This window comes from Somniosus microcephalus, chromosome 1, assembly GCF_052327205.1.
Source record: "Somniosus microcephalus isolate GS21.2 chromosome 1, FLI_Smic_1.0, whole genome shotgun sequence".
Taxonomy (NCBI): Eukaryota; Metazoa; Chordata; class Chondrichthyes; order Squaliformes; family Somniosidae; genus Somniosus; species Somniosus microcephalus.
This window is the reverse complement of record NC_140987.1, coordinates 385,133,173-385,154,714: the sequence shown is the minus strand read 5'-3', so window position 1 is coordinate 385,154,714 and position 21,542 is coordinate 385,133,173. Positions and strand designations below refer to the sequence as shown.

Below are 21,542 nucleotides of genomic sequence, written 5' to 3'. Positions count from 1 at the left end.
ATGAATATCCCCATCTTCAATGCTGGCGGAGCCCAGCACGTGATTGCAAAAGACAAGGCTGAAGCACTTGCAACCGTCATCGGCCAGAAGTGCCGAGTGGATGATCCATCTCGGCCTCCTCCTGAGGTCCCCACCATCACAGAAATCAGTCTTCAGCCAACTTGATTCACTCCATGTGATATCAAGAAACAGCTGAGCACACTGGACACAGCAAAGGCTATGGGCCCCGACAACACCCCAGCTGACGTGCTGAAGACTTGTGCTCCAGAACTAGCCGTGCCTCTAGCCAAGCTGTTCCAGTACAGCTACAACACTGGCATCTGCCTGACAATGTGGAAAACTGCTCGGGTATGTCCTGTCCTCAGAAAGCAGGACAAATCCAATTCGGCCAATTACCGCCCCATCAGTCTACTATCAATCATCAGTGATGGAAGGTGTCGTCGACTTACTCACCAATAACCTGCTCACCAATGCTCAGTTTGGGTTCTGCCAGCTGCTCCATCAATGACCTTCACTGCATTAAAAGGCCAGAAGTGGGGATGTTCGCTGATGATTGCACAGTGTTCAGTTCCATTCGCAACTCCTCAGATAATGAAGCAGTCCATGCCCGCATACAACAAGACCTGGACAACATTCAGGCTTGGGCTGATAAGTGGCAAGTAACATTCGCACCACACAAGTGCCAGGCAATGACTATCTCAAACAAGAGGGATTCTAACCACAGCCCATTGACGTTCAATGGCATTACCATTGCCGAATCTCCCACCATCAACATCCTGGGGGTCACCATTGACCAGCCACACAAATACTGTGGCAACAAGAGCAGGTCAGAGGCTAGGTATTCTGCGGCGAGTCTCTAACCTCCTGACTCCCCAAAGTCTTTCCACCCTTTATAAGGCACAAGTCAGGAGTGTGATGGAATACTCTTCACTTGCCTGGATGAGAAGCTTTACACCATCCAGGACAAAGCAGCCTTCTTGATTGGCAACCCATTCACCACCTTAAACATTCACTCCCTCCATGACCAGTGCACCGTGGCCGCAGTCTGTACCATCTACAAGATGCACTGCAACAACTCGCTAAGGCTTCTTTGACAGCACATCCCAAACCTGTGACCTTTACCACCTAGAAAGACAAGGGCAGCAGGTGCATGGGAACACCATCGCTCCAAGTTCCCCTCCAAGTCACACACTATCCTAACTTGGAAATATATCGGTGTTCCTTCATCATCGCTGGGTCAAAATCCTGGAATTCCCTCCCAAACAGCACTGTGGGTGTACCTTCACCACATGGACTGCAGCAGTTCAAGAAGGCGGTTCACCATCACCTTCAAGGGTAATTAGGGATGGGCAATAAATACTGGCCTTGCCAGTGACACCCACAACCCAGGAACGAATAAAAATAAATATAGGGGCCTAAGGAGAGGAAAATGAATCCAGGGCCATGCATAATGCAGAGATAGCCATAGGAGAAAATGAAGTGAGGCCACTAGTCAGTGCAGTGAGAGCTACTGGAGGAAAGTAGATCGGGGTTGGGGCAGAGAGCTGGGAGAGACAAATGAAGTGGTGCAGTGGGGAGAGAGGGTTAGTATTTCGTTAGGAAGTAGGAGGCAGAGCATGGATAAAGGGTTTGTTCTCTGATTGGTGGGTTGTGATAAGTGGTGGTCTCCAGGGATCTGTGCTGGGGCCTCTGCTTTTCACTATATATATATATTAATGACTTGGATATACAACTCTCTATTCCCTCATCTCAAGTTTGCAGATAAGGCCCCGATTTTCCCGGAGCCGTCGGGCAGGGTTTCAGGCGGGCGGGGGCTGAAAAATCGCAGAAATTGGGGGTCGTGACCCCCTTCCCCGCCCCACCCGACTTTCGCCCCGGTGTTTCAGCGCGACCCGAATCAGTCCCGCCCGCCGCAAGCGGGACTGGTCGGCAGGAACCTAATGATCAATAATTGGCAGCTGTAATCCAATTTTAAGGGGCCCTTGCAATTTTCAGCCATTCCCCACGTAAACCACGCCTGGTGGGAACACCGCTGATGAAACCTGGCGTGAACAATGTTGGCTTGCTTACTTTCAGCTGCAGGTCAATCAGGAATGAAGAGATTTAATCAGACAGCATTGGTAGGCTGCAGGACCTTGTTGCTCCAGGCTTGGGGCAACTTGTTGAAGGCTTAGGCACAGCTGTGGAAGGTTGGAGCCTCACACACTTCTCCAGTGTGAGCTCCTGGGAAGCCCCTCTCACCACCCTCACTCAGCGCTTCTTCAACGGAGGCATCTGCCAGAAGCATGGGAGGCCTTTTGTTCCTTCCCTTCTTGGCATTAGAGGATCTCCAACAGCAGAGGAGGCTGGAGCAGATGCAGCAACAACAGCAGCTCCAGCAACAGCAGCTCCAGCAACAGCAGCTCCAGCAACAGCAGCTCCAGCAGGAGCGACAGACTGCGGCTCAGCCGCCTGAGGCAGCACAGGCCAGAAGGGGCCAGCGCATGGAAGGCCGTTGGCGCAGGAGATACCCCCCAAACAGGATCTACAGACACAGGGTGAGCTACCTCAACATGACTGAGCAGCAGTGCCAAAGGCTGCTCCGACTTTCACGAGAGGTAGTGACTGACATCTGCGCAATGCTACAGCAGGACCTGGAGCCCAGAGCACCAGGTCGACATTCCTTACCAGTGGCCATCAAAGTCACCACTGCACTCAACTTTTATGCCTCGGGCTCCTTCCAGGGATCAGCAGCAGACATCAGCGGCATCTCCCAGGCGGCCGCACACACTTGCATCAAACAGGTCACCGATGCCCTCTTTGCCCACGCGCACAATCACATCCATTTCACCAGGGATCGCGCAAGTGTGAGGGCGCGAGCGCTTGGATTAGCTCAGCTGGCAGACTTTCCAAGGGTGCAGGGCGTCATTGACTGCACACATGTGGCCCTTAGGGCACCCCACCGCAATCCAGGAGTTTTTGTCAACCGCAAGGGCTTCCACTCCCTTAACGTTCAGCTGGTGTGTGACCACAAGAAGGTGATTTTGCATGTTTGTGCCAAGTACCCTGGCAGCTGCCATGACTCCTTCATACTGCGCCAGTCTACTGTGCCTCCGCTATTCAGTCCGCCAAACGAACTTCAGGGATGGCTACTTGGAGACAAGGGATATCCCCTGTGGTCTTGGCTAATGACGCCGTTGAGGAGACCAGCCAACGAAGCTGAGGAGCGCTACAACTCCAGCCACATTTCCACCAGATGCATTATCGAGCAAGCCATCAGATTGCTAAAGATGCGCTTCAGGTGGAGCCCTACAGTACTCATCAGCCAGGGTCTCCCAAATCGTCGTGGTATACTGTGTGCTTCACAACATGACACCGCGTCGTGGCTTGCCGATTCCGCAGGACCAAGAGGCTCCTCACAGAGCCGCCTTGGATGAGGATGATGCTGAGGAGGAGGAGGAGGAGGAGGAGGAGGAGGACGGAAACGAGCATCCTGCAGAGGCCCGTCAACCAGCGGCACCAGTGCGCGAGAACATTGCTGGGCGGAATGCAAGGAACGCACTCATCCTGGGAAGATTTGCGTAGCCTGGTACTTCAGACACTGTAGCCTCGTTGCTTCTTAGCTGACCATGGACAGTGGCCCATGCCTGTGCATTTCTACCTATTTGACCAGCTTGCTGACATCTGCAAGTAATCCTAAGGCCTCAATGTGATATCCCCAGTCGCCAAATGACAGACGCCATAACTGCAGCAGTTGCCACCAGATTTTTAATGTACAGGAAACTGATGGCATTAAAACTATATACAAGACTTTTCACCCAAGTGACTACCCTTGTGATTAGTGGTGCTTTATTTTTCTCTTACGCGTGCTCCTACGTAGTGGTGCCCCTGTGGCTTCAGCAGATGTGGAGGCCCCTTGCTCACTTTCCTGCTGCTCCTGACTCGACACCTTTGACGGGCGTCCTCTGGGGTGGCGAGCCTGTGAGGGCTCGCCAGCAGTCTGCTGCTCCTGCGGCTGTGCCGGGGTTGAGACTCCTATCTCACTTGGGTGTGGACTCCGGCAGGGCTCTGACCGAGGGCTCTGAAGTGGCATGGAAGTGTGAGCGCGTGACGAGGAGCCCCCACTTTCTTGAGGTGTGCCAACAACCTCCCTCTCATGGGTCAGCTCCCCCTCAGCGCCTGCAAGTGGCTGGAGAGCACCTTGCTGCACATCAGGGGGGCCATGGGGACCCGCGTCTGCACTGGAAGTCCTGCTCAGAGGGACTTCCAAGAAGGTCTGGTTTCGGTGCTCAATAGATGCCCATCGCTCCTCAAGAGAGGTCATTCTATTCTGAGCACTCACCATGTTTTCGATACCCTGGTGACTAAGCTCCTCCATGGCCGTAGCTCTCCACTCCTTGGCCGCAGCCCTCCTCTCCTCGGCCGCAGCCCTCCTCTCCTCGGCCGCAGCCCTCCTCTCCTCGGCCGCAGCCCTCCTCTCCTCGGCCGCAGCCCTCCTCTCCTCGGCCGCAGCCCTCCTCTCCTCGGCCGCAGCCAGCCTTACCACGGAGGTAGCCATCCTTTCCGTGGTGATGCTTTCATGCGCCAATGACTCCAATAAGGCTGTGCTCATGCTCGCCATGGACTCCTCCATTCGCTCCACACTCGCAGCGACCCTGGAGAAAAAACCTGCCAGAGACTCCTGCATCTGTGCATGGAGATCCATCACCTCCTCTCTTGTGGATGGACCCAGAGGCATAGGGTCGACATACAGCTGAGCTGAGCTGGCAGAGGCCTGCGCCCTCCGACGAGGACTCCACTGCTGTCCCTGTCTCCACAATCTGCTGATGCTCACTTGTGAGCTGTGAAACACCAGGTGACAACACTACTCTATGTCCCGAAGGCTCCCCCGAGGTGTGAGTGTCTGCGCTGGTGCTGGGTGCGCTTACTTCTGCTGATGCTGCGCCCTCAGAGGCTAGAGCTTCCTCTGAGGAGTCTGGCTGCAATGCCTCTTCCTCCTCGGCAGTGGCGACGGGGGCTCCGGATGGTCCTGTGGGGGAGTAAAGGAAAGAGTTAGAGATCTGATGCCAAGGCTACTTGCACATTGGATTTGGTAGATGCTCATAAGTCCAAATGATGTAGCTTCAGAATCATATCAGCGACTCATGCTATGTCAATGAGAGAAATGGGAAACTATTCTGTCACCACCTGTCTCTCCTGCCCCAGCATCCACAGGCACGTCAGCCCCAGCAATCTCCATCACTGCTTCCTCCCAGGGGGTCAGGTGGGCAATTGAGGGTGGTTCTCCTCCAGTCCTCGCTCGCTCTCTCCTATTGTGAGCTCTCTTTTCCTGCAATGAGGGAGACAAGTGGAGCTTGAGTGAGAGTGCAGGAGTGAGTGTAGAGATTGCATAGCATAGATACTTAGAAGGAGACAAAGATGGTGTGAGGCTGCAAGACCAAGGGCCCTCCCTATGTGTTGTCAGTTGTGTTCCAAACATCAGAGTGAGAGGCAGTGTGAGGGCTGCATGGTGGAATAGTTATGTGAATGTGAGCATAGAGAGGGGGAATGGGTAAGGGTGCATGGATGTGACTGTGAAGTGGGATGTGGAGGAAGTGATTGCTGAAGCTGAGTGCTGTTGGGGAAAGGCAATGGGGATCAGGTTGAGGGTGATGGAAACTTCATACTTACTTTTCCTGTACGGTGAAGGTCATGGAAGCGCTTCCTGCACTGCATCAAGGTCCGACGGGTGACTCCCTGAGAGTTGACCTCTGCAGCCACCTCCATCCATGCAGCCCTGGTCTCTTTGGGAGGCCTCTTCCTCCCTTAGCTAGGGAAGAGGACCTCCCTGTGGGCCCTAACCCCATCCACCAATGCCTGCAATGAGTTCTCGTCAAATTTGGCGGCAGCTCGGCCTCTGCCGCTGGCAGCAGCTGGTGCAGGCTCCTCTACCATTCTGTCCGACTGGTTGGGAAGCCTGCAGAGGTTGTGAAGCTTGCTGGAGACTTTAAAAGCACCACGAATGATGACATCATAATGTGGGGCTTTCTGACTGGAATTGGACACTTAGCAAGGGTGCCCTCTCTTTTTATTCGACCAAAAACAAGTTCACAAATAAACTGACAAAAACCCAATAGCCCTTTTAAATAGCCCTCCACCAATCAAATTAAAATTTGGTTGTCCAGATTAATTATGCACTCCAGTCCCCGCGGCGCCCACCGGTCACGAAAAAGCTCGAGCGTGCCGGCGGACACCGCGTGCTCCATCTCTAGGGCCACCCGGGCGCGAACATGGCCACGGAAGAGGGGGAGGCAATCCGGTCGGACGACCCCCTCGCTCGCCCGCTGCCAGGACCAATTAATGGCTTTCTTGGCCAGGCCCACGAGGAGGTCCTCCGACCCGCCCGCTCCCCTCCGCACGGGGTGACCGTAGATCAGGAGCCTTAGCAAGGGTGCCCACACGCTGGAAATTAATTGGCCAATTGAGGGAAAATTGCGTGCAGCTGGCTGACCCATTTAGATTCGGGTCGGAACCTGACAATTCCCTGCACCTTCGGGGAAAATCGGGGCCTAAGTTAGGAAGCACAGTAAGTTGTGTGGAGGAGAGAAGGAAGTTACAAAGGGACATAGACAGACTAAGTGAGTGGACAAAACTATTGCAGATGACATTTAATGTGTGGAAGTGTGAGGCCATTCACTTTGGATCCAAGAAAGACAAATTGGAATATTTTCTTACTGGTGATAGACTAGGAATTGTGGAGGAGCAAAAGGATTTAGGTGCACATGTACACACATTCGTAAAAACTAGTGCACAGGTACAAAAAGTAATCAAAAAGGCTAATTGAATGTTGAACTTTACTGGAATTCAAAAGTGAGGAAATTATGCTTCAGTTGTACAGAGCCTTGGTCAGACCCCATCTGGAGCACTGCGTTCACTTTTGGGCATCAAACCTAAGGACAGATATAGGCCTTGGAAGAGGCACAGTGCTGATTCACAGAATGATGCAAGGGCTTAAAGGATTAAATTATGAGAATCGATTGTATAAACATGTCTTGTATTCCCTTGCATTTAGAAGGTTGAGGGGCGATCTAATCATGGTATTTAAAATGATTAAGGGATTCAATAGGGTAGATACAGAGAAGCTGCTTGTTCATTGGAGAGTGAGAAGGATTCAGGCTGGATTGCAAGTGACATTTGCCTGTAAACATTCCTGCAGTGTGTGTGCATCAGTTACTGAATTCCTATTATACCTCTTGCCCTTGAACATTCTATACCTGATAGAGACAGTCTCATTGGAAAACCATTTTCTATTATTCCACTGTAAACTTCCGACTGAAGACATGGGCAAATAATGTTTTTGGGAATGACTCAGACCAAAAAGGCAATTTACGGAACTAGATCTAAGCAGGCTTTTAAGCTTCTATTCTTTCACTGACTTATAACCACAACCTTTTTTTAATCTTCATTCAAATCAAGGACAGCAAGAAATAAGTCAGAAATATAAAACATAAAACAAAAGAATAACCAATAGTGAAATTCTCCTCAAGCACTTAGAGGGGTTCATAGAAACAACTGAAACAAATATACGAATATACATACGAACATACGAATTAGGAGCAGGAGTAGGCCACTCGGCCCTTCGAGCCTGCTCCGTCATTCAATAAGATCATGGCTGATCCGATTACTCCACATTCCCGCCTACCCCCGATAACTTTTCACCCCCTTGCTTACCAAGAATCTATCTACCTCTGCCGTAAAAATATTCAAAGACTCTGCTTCCACCGCCCTCTGAGGAAGAGAGTTCCAAAGACTCACGACCTGCTGTGAGAAAACATTTCTCCTCATCTCTGTCTTAAATGGGCGACCCCTTATTTTTAAACAGTGACCCCTAGTTCTAGATTTTCCCACAAGAGGAAACATCCTCTCCACATCCACCCTGTCCAGACCCCTCAGGATCTTATGTGTTTCAATCAAGTCACCTCTTACTCTTCTAAACTCCAGTGGATACAAGCCTAGCCTGTCCAACCTGTCCTCATAAGACAACCCGCCCATTCCAGGTATTAGTCTAGTAAACCACCTCTGAACTGCTTCCAACGCATTTACATCCTTCCTTAAATAAGGCGACCAATACTATACACAGTACTCCAGATGTGGTCTCACCAATGCCCTGTATAACTGAAGCATAACCTCCCTACTTTTGTATTCAATTCCCCTCGCAATAAACGATAACATTCGATTAGCTTTCCTAATTACTTGCTGTACCTGCATAGTAACCTTTTGCGATTCATGCACTAGCACACCCAGATCCCTCTGCACCTCAGAGCTCTGCAATCTCTCACCATTTAGATAATATGCTTATTTTTGATTCTTCCTGCCAAAATGGATAACTTCACATTTTCCCACATTATACTCCATTTGCCAGATCTTTGCCCACTCATTTAACCTATCTATATCCCTTTGTAGCCTCCTTATGTCCTCTTCACAATTTACTTTCCTACCTATCTTTGTGTCATCAGCAAATTTAGCAACCATACCTTCGGTCCCTTCATCCAAGTCATTTATATAGGGGCAGTAATTCGGGTCGGGGGCTTGCCCCGCGTGCAAGCCCCCTATCTGCACTTACCCGACGCGCCCGCCGGTCACCTCCAGGGACGCCTGGAATTCCATTTTGAAACTGAAGAATCCCGGGCAGCGTCTGACGTCACGCCGCCCAGGAGTGCAGCCAGCGCGAAGCCTGGAACGCGCTGTGCAAGTGAGACACGCCCCTTGGGGTCTCAGTTTAAAAGGACACGCCCCCAATGCTTCTCACAAGCTGCTAAGCATTTTTACATGCAAAGCAGCATTTTAAATAGGTTTTTGGTACTTTTATGAAGCTTTTGGTAACTTTTATAAACTTTTAAAAACATTTACATTATTTTGAAGAATCTGAAGTAGTTTTAAACTGAATTAAAGCAATTTAAAGACATTTAAAAGCCCTAAAATAATTTTTTTTATTCCATTTATTTATTTAGCAATGTCGTCGTCATACGTGTCTTCACACTGTTCCCTTTGGGGAACTGTATGAAGTGGTGGAAGGATTTATGGCCGTGATTAACGCTCATTCCGTGACCGTAACCATCTTTGAACCAGCCATTAGGGTGGTTAGTCCTATGGCGGGAGGGTTTTACAGGCTCCCACAAGCTATACAAGGAGGGGGGGCCACCCACACCCACGGACGCAAATATCCCACTGGATGTCAACCCAGAATTTAGAGCCGGAGCTCCGACTCCACTTGCCGGGACTGTCTGGAGCGGGGTTCGAAACCCTACCCCGTCTGGCCCAGCGGCGGGGATCCTACCGCTACGCCAAAGGCCCAATCCGATTAGCAACGTGAAATGGCTGGAATGAGCACAATTCACGGCATTAAAAGAACTCACAATTGAACTGATGATGACCTCAACAATCTCCTCAACGAGGTGGAGGCGCAGCGCCTGCTCATCATTGGTAATGAGAAGTCAAAGGCGCCGCAAAATGGACAGATGATAGCTTGGTCTTTCAAGTGGCAGCATAGGGCTCCAGTCACGGGGAGGGAAAAGGCGCAGGAAACGTATGGGTGTCACCTTTTGCGCGGAGTGGGCCTTTTGCGTAGCGGTAAGCATCCCCGCCGCTGGGCCAGAAGGAGTAGGGTTTCGAACCCCGCTCCAGACAGTCCCGGCAAGTGGAGTCGGAGCTCCAACTATAAATTCTGGGTGGACATCCAGCGGGATACTTGCGTCCGCGGGTGTGGGTGGCCCCCCCCCCCCCCTCAGATGGGTTGTAGGAGCCCATAAAACCCTCACGCCATAGGACTAACCACCCTAATGGCTGGTATGAAGATGGTTATGGTCACGGAAGGAGTGTTAACGTGGCCAGAAATCCTTCCACCACTTCATACAGTTCCCGAAAGGGAACAGTGTGAGGATACGTACGACGATGACCTCTTGCGCAATGCACCTCCTTGGACCCTCAGTTGCAGATGCGAGGGGGCAAATCGTGCAATTGTTAAATTCTTCATTTTATTGACATGTAAAATGTTGGCCCAGTAATTCCCTTCCAAACACGCGAGTACGGTCGGGGTACTTACGCGTCTGGCCGGAGGAAATGCCGGTTTTCAGCATGCACAGCGCATGCGGGGAAAACCGGCATTTCCTGTCCTCTGAACGAAGGGGTTCAGAGGCAGAACGCGTGCGACTGTACAGGCAGCGCGTGCGCAGTAAAATTCGCTGCTTTCATTCATGCTTTCAGTGAGGTCAAGTCCTTACAACTTACACATGAAAAAAGCATGAGTACAGTTGCTCCAGAGGCTGCGGAGGAAGATATTTCTTATCGTGGAGCTTCTGAAAGGCAATATTTTTGTTTGGGAAAGGGAGGAAAGTTATTTTAAGAAATGCTGAGGTAAGTTTTAAAGTTTATTTTTGTTTTTTAAAACGGGTTTTCAGTACTGTAGGTAGAAGGATCAATTGTGGCTATGTGAATTGAATTTGCTGTGTTTATTAAATGTGAAAATGACTCCAACATTTTTAAGAAAGAAACTTTTCATCAGTAATATATTCTTTTAAGTAATTATGTATGTATGTCTGTATATATTCCTTTGCGTGTATGTATATATTCCTTTACTTATGTGTATGAATGTATGTATTTAATTCTGACTTTCAGAGAAAGTAACTTATTGGAAAATCATAATTAAAAACATACATTCATACACATAAGTAAAGGAATATAAAACATACATACATATACGTAAAGGAATATATGCGGACATACATACATAATTACTTATTACTGATGAAAAGTTTCTTTCTTAAAAGTGTTGGAAATGTTACATTACTCATTTTAGAACACTCATTCTCACATTCAATTCACACAGCCACAATTGCTCCTTCTACCTACCGTACTGAAAACCCGTTTTAAAAAAAAAAAAAAAAAAAATTTAAACTTTAAAACTTACCTCAGCATTTCTTAAAATAACTTTCCTCCCTTTCCCAAACAAAAATATTGCCTTTCAGAAGCTCCACGATAAAATATATCTTCCTCCGCAGCCTTGGAGCAACTTTACACATGCTTTTTTCAAGTGTAACTTGTAAGGACTTACCCTCACTGAACCCATGAATGAAATCGACGAAGTTCACTGCGCAAGCGCTGCCTGTGCAGTCGCACGCGCTGTGCCTCTGAACCCCTTCGTTCAGAGGACTGGAAATGCCGGTTTTCCCCGCATGCGCTGTGCATGCTGAACACGGGCATTTCCTCCGGCCAGACGCGTGAGTACCCCGACCGTACTCACGCGTTCAGAGAGGAATTACTGGGCCATTAATTGTAAAAAGTTGAGGCCCCAGCACTGATCCCTGTGGCACACCACTCATTACATCTTGCCAATCAGAAAATTACCCATTTATGCCTTCTCTCTGTTTCCTGTTAGCTAGCCAATTTTCTATCCATGCCAATATATTACCCCCTACACCATGAGCTTTTATTTTCCGCAATAACCTTTTGATATGGCACCTTATCAAATGCCTTCTGGAAATCTGAGCACAGTACATCCACCAGTTCCCCTTTATCCACAGAACATGTTACTTCCTTAAAGAACTCCAATAAATTGGTTAAACATGATTTCCCTTGCGCAAAACCATGTTGACTCTGCCTGATTACTTTGAACTTTTCTAAGTGCCCTGCTATAGCGTCTTTAATAGTAGCTTCTAACATCTTCCCTATGACAGATGTTAAGCTAACAGCCTGTAGTTTCCTGCTTTCCGTTTCCCTTTTTGAATAAAGGAGTTACATTCGCTATTTTCCAATTTAATGGAACCTTCCCCGAATCTAGGGAATTTTGGAAAATTAAAACCAGCACATCAACTATCTCACTAGCCACTTCTTTTAAGACCCTAGGATGAAGTCCATCAGGACCCGGGGACTTGTCAACCCGCAGCTCCAACAATTTGCTCAGTACCACTTCCCTGGTGATTTATAATTTTCTTGAGTTCCTCCCTCCCTTCCATTTCCTGATTTATAGCTATTTCTGGGATGTTACTTGTATCCTCTATAGTGAAGAATGATGCAAAATACCTGTTCAATTCAACTGCCATCTCCTTATATTCCATTATTAATTCCCCAGACTCACTTTTTATAGGACCAACACTCACTTTGTTAACTCATTTCTTTTTTAAATATCTATAGAAACTCTTACTATCTGTTTTTATATTTCTAGCTAGCTTTCTTTCATACTCTAATTTTTCTCTCCTTATTAATCTTTTAGTCATTCTTTGCTGTTTTTTATATTCTGTCCAATCTTCTGACCTGCCACCCATCTTTGCGCAATTATATGCTTTTTCTTTAAGTTTAATACTATCTTTAACATTTTTAGTTAACCACGGATGGTGGGTCCTCCCCTTGGAATTTTTCTTTCTTGTTGGAATGTATATATTCTGTGTATTTTGAAATATCCCTTAAATGTCTGCCACTGCAACTCTATTGACCTATCCCTTAACCTAATTTGCCAGTTCACTTTAGCTAGCTCTGCTTTTATGCCCTTATAATTGCCCGTATTTAAGCTTAAAATACTAGTCTTGGACCCACTCTTCTCTCTCTCAAACTGAATGTAAAATTCAATCATATTATCGCTGCTACCTAGGGGCGCCTTCACTGAGGTCATTAATGAATCCTATCTCGTTGCACAATACCAGGTCTAGTATAGCCTGCTCTCTGGTTGGCTCCAGAACATGCTGTTGTAAGAAACTATCCTGAAAACATTCCATGAACTCCTTATCTATGCTACCTTTGTCCATCTGATTTTTCCAGTCTATATGCAGATTAAAACCCCCCATGATTATTGCCGTACCCTTCTGACAAGCTCCCATTATTTCTTCCTTTATACTCCATCCTACTATGTGGTTACTGTTAGGGGGCCTGTACACCCTCCCACAAGTGACTTTTTGCCTTTATTATTTCTCATCTCTACCCAAACCGCTTCTACATCCTGGTTCCTGAACTTGGGTCATCCCTCTCTATTGTGGTAATATCATCATTAATTAACAGAGCCACCCCTCCACCTTTTCCCACCTTCCTGTCCTTCCTAAATGTCATGTACCCTTCAATATTCAGGTCCCAATCTATGTCATCCTGCAGCCATGTTTCTGTAAAGTCTATCAGATCATATTTATTTATTTCTATTTGCGCTCTCAGTTCATCTGTTTTGTTTCGAATGCTATGTGCATTCAGATGCAGAGCCTTTAGTTTTGTCCTTTTATTATTTTTGTAACCTCTAGCCTTATCTGTTGATTTACTTTTAGATTTGTACTCTCTATCCCTTCCTGTCACAGTCTGTTTATCATTTCCCATATTAATACCTTTCTCTATTGCCTTGTCTCTAATCTTTGAATTACCACATCTTTCCAAATATATATGGGAATTACCTCTTGTTTGAATTCTGAAGTTAATTCAAAGTCAACCATTGTGTGATATACCTCGCTGTGCACTATGGTGAACATTCCAAATTGACCTGAAACAAATTGCTTCCTACAGTTGGCTAAAATTATTAAAATTTGTTCCAATTTAGAAACTGCTAATATCTTTTAGCTACAGCCTGTAAAGCATCACATGTTTTGTGAATAAACTTGTGATAAGGAGTCGTCAAATAATCACGTTGATTGTATTTGTTGATGCAACACTCATTCATTTTTACTTGTGATTGAGGTCTCATTCCAAATTATTAACAGCTTGGGAGTGTTACTGAAGTTTAGTAACCGAGAGCTACTGAACTGCAGCAACACCCCTAGTCTGTACAAAGTTTAGGGTGCACCTTAGATCTGCCTCTACCCCACCTGCTGAGGTGAACTACACCATTTTAACAGCATTGTAATTTGAAAGAGTCAGCTGGCAACATCCAATAGCCTGGATCTATATATGGAAAACCCAAATTGAAGGAGCAGTGGCTGTTATTCATCGGTGCAGATCATTCCCTTCCCTAGTCCCACTTTGGTCAAGGTGGATTCACTAAAATTACAGAAATTCCATGTGTAATGTTACAAGACAAAAATTACTTAAGCCAAAGTCAAGAAATTATCTTTTGGAAATGAAAGGTCTTTTAAGACTACAGAATTGTTTTATAGTCTGGGTTGTATTTTTATCTTTGTTATTATCCACATTTTAATACTAATTTTCTTTCTTTTTTTTCTCAGCCCAGAGGTAGAATTTTGCGGCTACAGCATCACTCATCCATCAGAAAGCAAAATTAACTTCAGAATTCAAACAAGAGGTAATTCCCGTATATATTTGTTTCAGTTGTTTCTATGAACCCCTCTAAGTGCTTGAGGAGAATCTCACTATTGATTATTCTTTTGTTTTATGTTTTATATTTCTGACTTATTTCTTGCTGTCCTTGATTTGAATGAGATTGTTGTGTGTAGATATATGGCACTTGTGATGTGTATGTGCAAGTGCATGTTTCTGCTTCTTTGATGGACACATGGTGAGAAATAATTGCTGTTCAGTCAACAAGATTGGGGAATTTAAGAAATTCAGACAACTAGTCAGTAAGCTTTCAAATGTTTCTGTGGAGAACCTGCAATGTCAGTGCCTAAGATGCTCCTAGCTTGCTGATTGCCATGGCTGGATTTCTATCTAATGTATCTATTAACTTGTAATGATCTCAAACATTTGAATTTTCAAAAATCTCTAATTTTCTCTCTTACTTAATCTTTCCTAAGGGCTGGGTGTGATTGAACATGAACTGGTAACTCTATAGTATCCGACCAATTAGCCATTATTCTTGCGTGAACCTGGATACCAGGCTCACCCTGAAGGGCAAGGGCAATCTTAGGGTTCCTCTTCTCCACAGCTAACCACCTCTTCACCCACCATCCCACACTTACTTCCAATGTCAAGTGTGAAGAGCTCATGGATTTCTACATCTGAGATTGAGGTCATCAGAGTAGCGGCTTCTGCTCAGGTTCTCCAATAAGTCTTCCAGCCCTGATTCCCTGTCACTTTGCAGTTTCTCTCCTAGCTACCTTATCTCCCTCCAGTCCACTGAAACGTCCCTCGCCACAGTCACAAATGACATCTTCTGTGACTGGTGCGTAATTACCTCCTCGATCTCTTTGCAGAATTTGAATAGGTTGACCAAGTCTTCCTCCTCCGTTGCAACTCCACCATTGTCAAACTCTAACGGAACTGCCCTTGTCCTATCTTTCAGAATTCAGTCCTGTTTATCGGAATTCAGCCAATGTACCCCCAGCAATGGCTTCTATTCCTGCCCTTGTACAGTCATCTCCAGAGTCTTCCAAGGTTCCATGCTTACTACCTCCTCTACCTACTGACATATTGTCCCTCATCGACAGCATCTGCAGATACAGGGTCAGTTTCTATTTGGATGCTGATGACACCAGGTCTACCTCACCAATATCGCTCTTGATCCTATGACTGCTCTGTGCTGTCAGAGTACATGTTTGACAGCAACTGCAGGATGAGCTATAGCGGTTTCCAACTTAACATCAGAAGACCCACGTCATTATTTTCTGCTCTCACATAAACTCTGCTCCCTTGCTACTGATTTTTTTTCTCTCTTCCAAGCCACTCGTTCAGGCTGAACCAGATTGTGCAAAACCTTTGTACCTGTTTGACCCTGAGCTGAGCTTCAAATCCCACATCCTATCCTCTGCTGAGTTCTTACATTAGCATTGCTTACCTCAGCCCCATGCCACTGAAGCCCTTATCCTTATCTTTGTAATCTCCCTCTCCCTCTCCTCCCTCTCCCTCTCCTCCCTCTCCCTCTCCCTCTCCTCCCTCTCCCTCTCCTCCCTCTCCTCCCTCTCCCTCTCCCTCTCCTCCCTCTCCCTCTCCTCCCTCTCTCTCCTCCCTCTCCTTTCCTCCCTCTCCCTCTCCCTTTCCTTCTCCCCCTCCTCCCTCTCCTCCCTCCTCCCTCTCCGCTCTCCTCCCTCTTGCACTTCGCACTCCTCCCTCTCGCTCTCCTCCCTCTCGCTCTCCTCCCCTCTCTCTCCCTCCCCCTCTCTCTCCCCTCCCTCTCCTCTCCCTCCCTCTCCCCTCCCTCTCTCTCCCTCCCTCTCTCTCCCTCCCCTCTCTCTCTCCCCTCCCTCTCTCTCCCCTCCCTCTCTCTCCCCTCCCTATCTCTCCCCTCCCTATCTCTCCCCTCCCTCTCTCTCCCCTCCCTCTCTCTCCCCTCCCTCTCTCTCCCCCCTCCCTCTCTCTCCCCTCCCTCTCTCTCCCCTCCCTCTCTCCCCTCCCTCTCTCTCCCCTCCCTCCCTCTCCCCTCCCCCCTCTCCCCTCCCCCTCTCCCCTCCCCCTCTCCCCTCCCCCTCTCCCCCTCCCCCTCTCCCCTCCCCCTCTCCCCTCCCCCTCTCTCCCCCCTCCCCCTCTCCCCTCCCTCTCTCTCCCCTCCCCTCTCCCCCTCCCTCTCCCTCTCCCCCTCCCCCTCCCTCTCTCCCCCTCCCTCTCCCCCTCCCTCTCTCCCCCTCCCTCTCTCCCCCTCCCTCTCTCCCCCCTCCCTCTCTCCCACTCCCTCTCTCCCACTCCCTCTCTTCCCACTCCCTCTCTCCCCCCTCCTCTCTTCCCCCTCCCTCTCTCCTCTCTCCCCCTCCCTCCCCTCCCTCTCTCCTCTCTCCCTCTCTCTCTCTCTCTCTCTCTCTCTCTCTCTCTCCCCCTCCCTCTCTCCTCTCTCTCTCTCTCTCCCCCTCTCTCTCTCTCCCCCTCCCTCTCTCCTCTCCCCCTCCCTCTCCTCTCAATTCAATTCAATTCAAATCGCTTTATTGGCATGACAAGTTACATCTTATGTTGCCAAAGCATCGGAAAACATTCATGTTTGTTCACAAAAATACAGATCTATCCATACAGTGTATAAACAGATATATCCCTGAGTGTATAAATATATACTTTCATATAATTTATATATACTCTTTTCTTATATTTACTGGTTGTCCCTCTGTTTATGGCAAGCTGTAACATAGTGTGCCGCTAGTGTTATGCAATTTCTCTCTTCCCCTAGTAGGTATGGGAGTTTTTGGTCGTCATTCAAATTTCTGAATTCCGGGCATATTTTTGTGAATTTTGGGTAGAAATTCTCCCTTATGCCCTGATATTTTCTACAAGCTGTGAGGAAGTGCATCTCTGTCTCCACCACTCCCTGACTGCAGTGAGAGCATATCCTGTCTTCTCTTGGTAGCCGTGTCTGTCTGTGTCTACCTTTTTCGATCGCCAGGTTATGTTCACTAAGTCTGTACATTGTCAAAGTTTTTCTCAGTTTGCTATCCTTTACCATGGTCAGGTAATCAGCCATGTTGTATTGTCTGTTTAGGGCCAAGTAGCAATTGAGTTTGCTTTGGGTTTTTGTTGTTTCTGCCCAATATGACAGATATTTTTCCTTTTGCTTAGCGACGATTGTGTTGGGTCGAATTCTTTGTGTTACGCTGTCACTGTCCTGGGGCTGGTTATTGTTAGTAGTGTTAGTAGTTACTTCACTGAGTCCCAGGACTAGTTGACTGAGGGTATTCTTCTTTATGGTCCTCTCTTGGCATTTCAGGGCTTCGTAGTGATAGCATTGGGGGTTGCTCATTTCTAGGTGTTTCCAAAATTTGGTGGCTCTTTTTTGGATAGTGATTATTAATGGATATTGGCCTAGTTCTGCCCTGCATGCATTGTTTACGGTTTTCCTTTGAGTCCGGAGTATACTTTTACAGAATTCTGCATGTAGGATCTCAATTGGGTGTTTGTCCCATTTGCAAATTCTTGTTGTGTTTGCGGTCCCCACACCTCATTGCCATAGAGTGCAATTGGTTCAATTACTGATTTGAAAATTTTGAGCCAAATGCTAATTGGGATTTCTATTTGGATTGATTTTTTAATGGCATAGAAAGCCCTTCTTGCTTTCTCTTTCAGTTCATTCACAGCCAGTTTGAAATTTCCCGTAGAACTGATTTTTAAGCCCAAGTATGTGTAGTTAGTGGTTTGTTCAATTTTGGTTGTTCCTAGTGTGAAATTTATTTTTGGGTCCCTAATGTCTGGATCTTTTGCTGGAACACAAGGACTTTGGTTTTTTGGGGATTTATTGTCATGGCCCAAGTCTGGCAGTATGACTCCAGCAGATCCAGGTTCTGCTGTAGACCCTCCTTAGTTGGTGACAGCAGAACCAGGTCGTCTGCATAGAGGAGGAATTTAACCTTGGATTCATATAGGGTGAGGCCGGGTGCTGTAGATTGTTCAAGTAGTTTTGCCAATTCATTTATGTAAATATTAAAGAGTGTCGGTGAGATTGGCGAGCCCTGCATCACCCCCCGCCCCTGTGGGAAGTATTTTGTTTGTTTGTCTCCAATTTTAACTGCACATTTGTTGTTTGTATACATTGATTTAATTACATCATATGTTTTGCCCCCTACCCCGCTTTCGATAAGTTTCAGGAATAAACCGTCATGCCAGATGGAGTCGAAAGCCTTCTGGAAATCTATAAAGCATGCGTAGATTTTGCTTTTGTTTTGATGAATGTGTTTGTCAATTAGGGTCTGTAGGGTAAAGATATGATCTGATGTTCTATAGTTTGGCAGGAATCCAATTTGGCTTTTACTCAAGACATTGTGCTCCTCAAGGAAGTTTATAAGTCTTTTGTTTATGATGCTACAGAATACCTTCCCCAGGTTACTGTTTACACAGATGCCTCGATAGTTATTTGGGTCGACTTTGTCCCCACTTTTGTATATGGGCGTTATGAGTCCTTTGTTCCAGATATCAGGGAAGTAACCGACACTCAGAACCAAGTTGAAGAGTTTTAGGATAGCCAGTTTCATTTTATCGTCTGTGTGTTTAATCATCTCGCTTAGTATGCCGACTGCCCTGCAAGCTTTTCCTGGTCGCAGGTCCTTGAGTTTTTCAAAAAGTTCTTTTTCTGTTATTATGGAGTCTAGCGGGTTTTGGTTATCTTTTATGGCCATTTCTAGCTTTTCCAGTTTTTTGCATATTTGGTGTTGCTCTGGCCTTAGTGTGTTTTTCTGGTATAATTTTTCAAAGTGGTTTTCCCATGTGTCTCCATTTTGAATGGCCAATTCGTCGTGTTGTTTTTTGTGTAATGTATTCCAGTTGTCCCAGAAACAATTGGAATCAATGGATTCCTCAATGGAGCTGAATGTATTCTTAATATATTGCTCTTTTTTGGTTCTGAGTGTGTTTCTGTATTGTGTTAGTGTCTGACAATAAGTAAGGCGTAATTCCTCGTTTTCTGGATGTCTGTGTTTTTGGTTTGATATTTTTCTAAGTTTTTTCCTCATGTTATGGCAATCTGGTCAAACCATATTTCATAGTTTTTTGTTTTGGGTTTGTTCTTGCGAGCTTTCAAGTTTGACCTTGTTGCCAAATTATCAAAAATATTGTTTAGGTTATTCACTGCCCGGTTTACGCCTTCTTTATTGTGAGTGTATATGTTATCCAGAAAGGTGTCCAAGAGAGCTTGAGTTGACTCATTGCTAATTGCTTTCTGGTATTTTTCCGTGTCGTTTTTGGCCCATCTGTACGATTTTTTGGTGTTGTACAGTTTACTGGGTTGTGTTTCTGTGTTGTTTGTTTCTGTCTTTTTAAGATACATAGTAATTTGACTGTGATCTGACAGTGTTGTTTGTGGTTTGACTGTGAATGCTCTGAAAGAGGATGGGTCCAAGTCCGTAATCATATAGTCTGCGGTGCTGCAGCCAAGAGGTGAGCAGTAGGTCGATCTTCCTAGGAGGTCTCCTATGAATCTACCATTGACAATGTACAGACCCAGGCTTCGACAGAGCTGCAGGAGATGTTTTGCGTTGGTATTTGTCTGCTTGTCGCAGTTATGCCTGTATGGAAGGGAAGGGATATCGAAGTGGTTATTCCCGAATATGTAATTGTTTCCCTGATTATTGGTGAAGTCTGGTTCTTCTCCAAGTTCTTGAATTGAGGTCACCACAGATCAACATGTTCCCCAGGGCCTGGTATTGGATAATTTCCCCCTCAATGTTGGAGAAGGTGTCCTCTTTAAAGTACGGGGATTCCATTGGGGGGATATAGAGTGCGCAAATGAAAACATCTTGTGTGTTAGAGATAATCTCCCTCTCAATTTTGAGCCACATGTGGTTTTCGCCCTTTTTTATAAATTTGATGTAATTCTTAAGCTCTGTTTTAAACCAAATCAGTATGCCTCCGGAGTCTCTGCCTTGGGTTACTCCTGGTAATTTATTGGCGGGGACCACCAGCTCTGTGTACCCTTGGGGACGGCCATTGTGTCCTTTTCCTTTATACCAAGTTTCCTGTAAAATGATAATATCTATATCTTTAGTTTCATCTATGAACTCTGGGGTCCTACTCTTCACGTCGAGCACCGAAGAGCGTAGACCTTGGATATTCCAGGTCGAAATATATAAGGATTTCATGTTAAGTTTGATCTTTTACTATGATATGTTAAAGAATGACATGTGTTTGTCGTGTCTAAATGTGGGAAAAAAAGATCATCTCCGTTGTCTATAAATGTTAATACTACTTGGTTACAGTTCTTTCTATTAATTAGTCCTTGATTTTTTTCATTTTCTCCCCCTTCTTCTCCCCCTTCTTCTCCCCCTCCTTCTCCTCCTCCATTACACCTCTCTCCCCCTCCCTCTCCCCCTCCCTCTCCCCCTCCCCCCCCTCCCTCTCCCCCTCCCTCTCTTCCCCCTCTCTCTCCTCCCTCTCTCCTCCCTCCCCCTCCCTCTCTCCTCTCTCCCCCTCCCTTTCTCTCTCTCTCCCCCTCCCTCTCTCCTCTCTCTCCCCCTCCCTCCTCTCTCTCTCTCCCCCTCTCTCTCTCTTTCTCCCCCTCTCTCTCCTCTCTCTCCCCCTCTCTCTCTCCTCTCTCTCCCCCTCCCTCTCTCCTCTCTCTCCCCCTCCCTCTCTCCTCTCTCTCCCCCCTCCCTCTCTCCTCTCTCTCCCCCTCCCTCTCTCCTCTCTCTCTCCCCCCTCCCTCTCTCCTCTCTCTCCCCCTCCCTCTCTCCCTCTCTCTCCCCCTCCCTCTCTCCTCTCTCTCCCCCTCCCTCTCTCCTCTCTCTCCCCCTCCCTCTCTCCTCTCTCTCCCCCTCCCTCTCTCCTCTCTCTCCCCCTCCCTCTCTCCTCTCTCTCCCCCTCCCTCTCCACCTCCCTCTCCCTCTCCACCTCCCTCTCCACCTCCCTCTCCACCTCCCTCTCCACCTCCCTCTCCTCCTCCATTACCCCTCTCTCCCCTCTCTCCTCTCTCTCCCTCTCTCCCCCTCCCTCTCCCCCCCTCTCTCCTCTCTTCCCCCCCTCCCTCTCTCCTCTCTTCCCCCCTCCCTCTCTCCTCTCTTACCCCCTCCCTCTCTCCTCTCTTTCCCCCCTCCCTCTCTCCTCTCTCTCCCTTCCCTCTCTCCTCTCTCTCTTCCCCCCTCCCTTTCCTCCTCTCCTCTCCCTCTCCTCTCCCTCTCCTCTCCCTCTCCTCTCCCCTCCCCTCCCCTCCCCTCCTCTCTCCTCTCCTCTCCATCTCCTCTCCCCCTCCCTCCCTCCTCTCCCTCCCTCTCTCTTCTCTCTCCCTCTCTCCCCCTCTCTCTATCCTCTCTCCCCTCCTCCCT

At 47.4% G+C, this 21,542-nt stretch overlaps 1 protein-coding gene across 1 annotated transcript in view; it reads left to right on the top strand.

Moving 5' to 3' along the window:
* Positions 1–21,542, top strand: part of polr1d (RNA polymerase I and III subunit D) — a 54,873-nt gene that overhangs the window by 26,490 nt on the left and 6,841 nt on the right. The window contains exon 3 of the mRNA XM_085996799.1: positions 14,148–14,224. Within this exon, the coding sequence (XP_085852925.1) occupies positions 14,148–14,224 (77 nt within the window). The remainder of the gene's footprint in view (positions 1–14,147; positions 14,225–21,542) is intronic.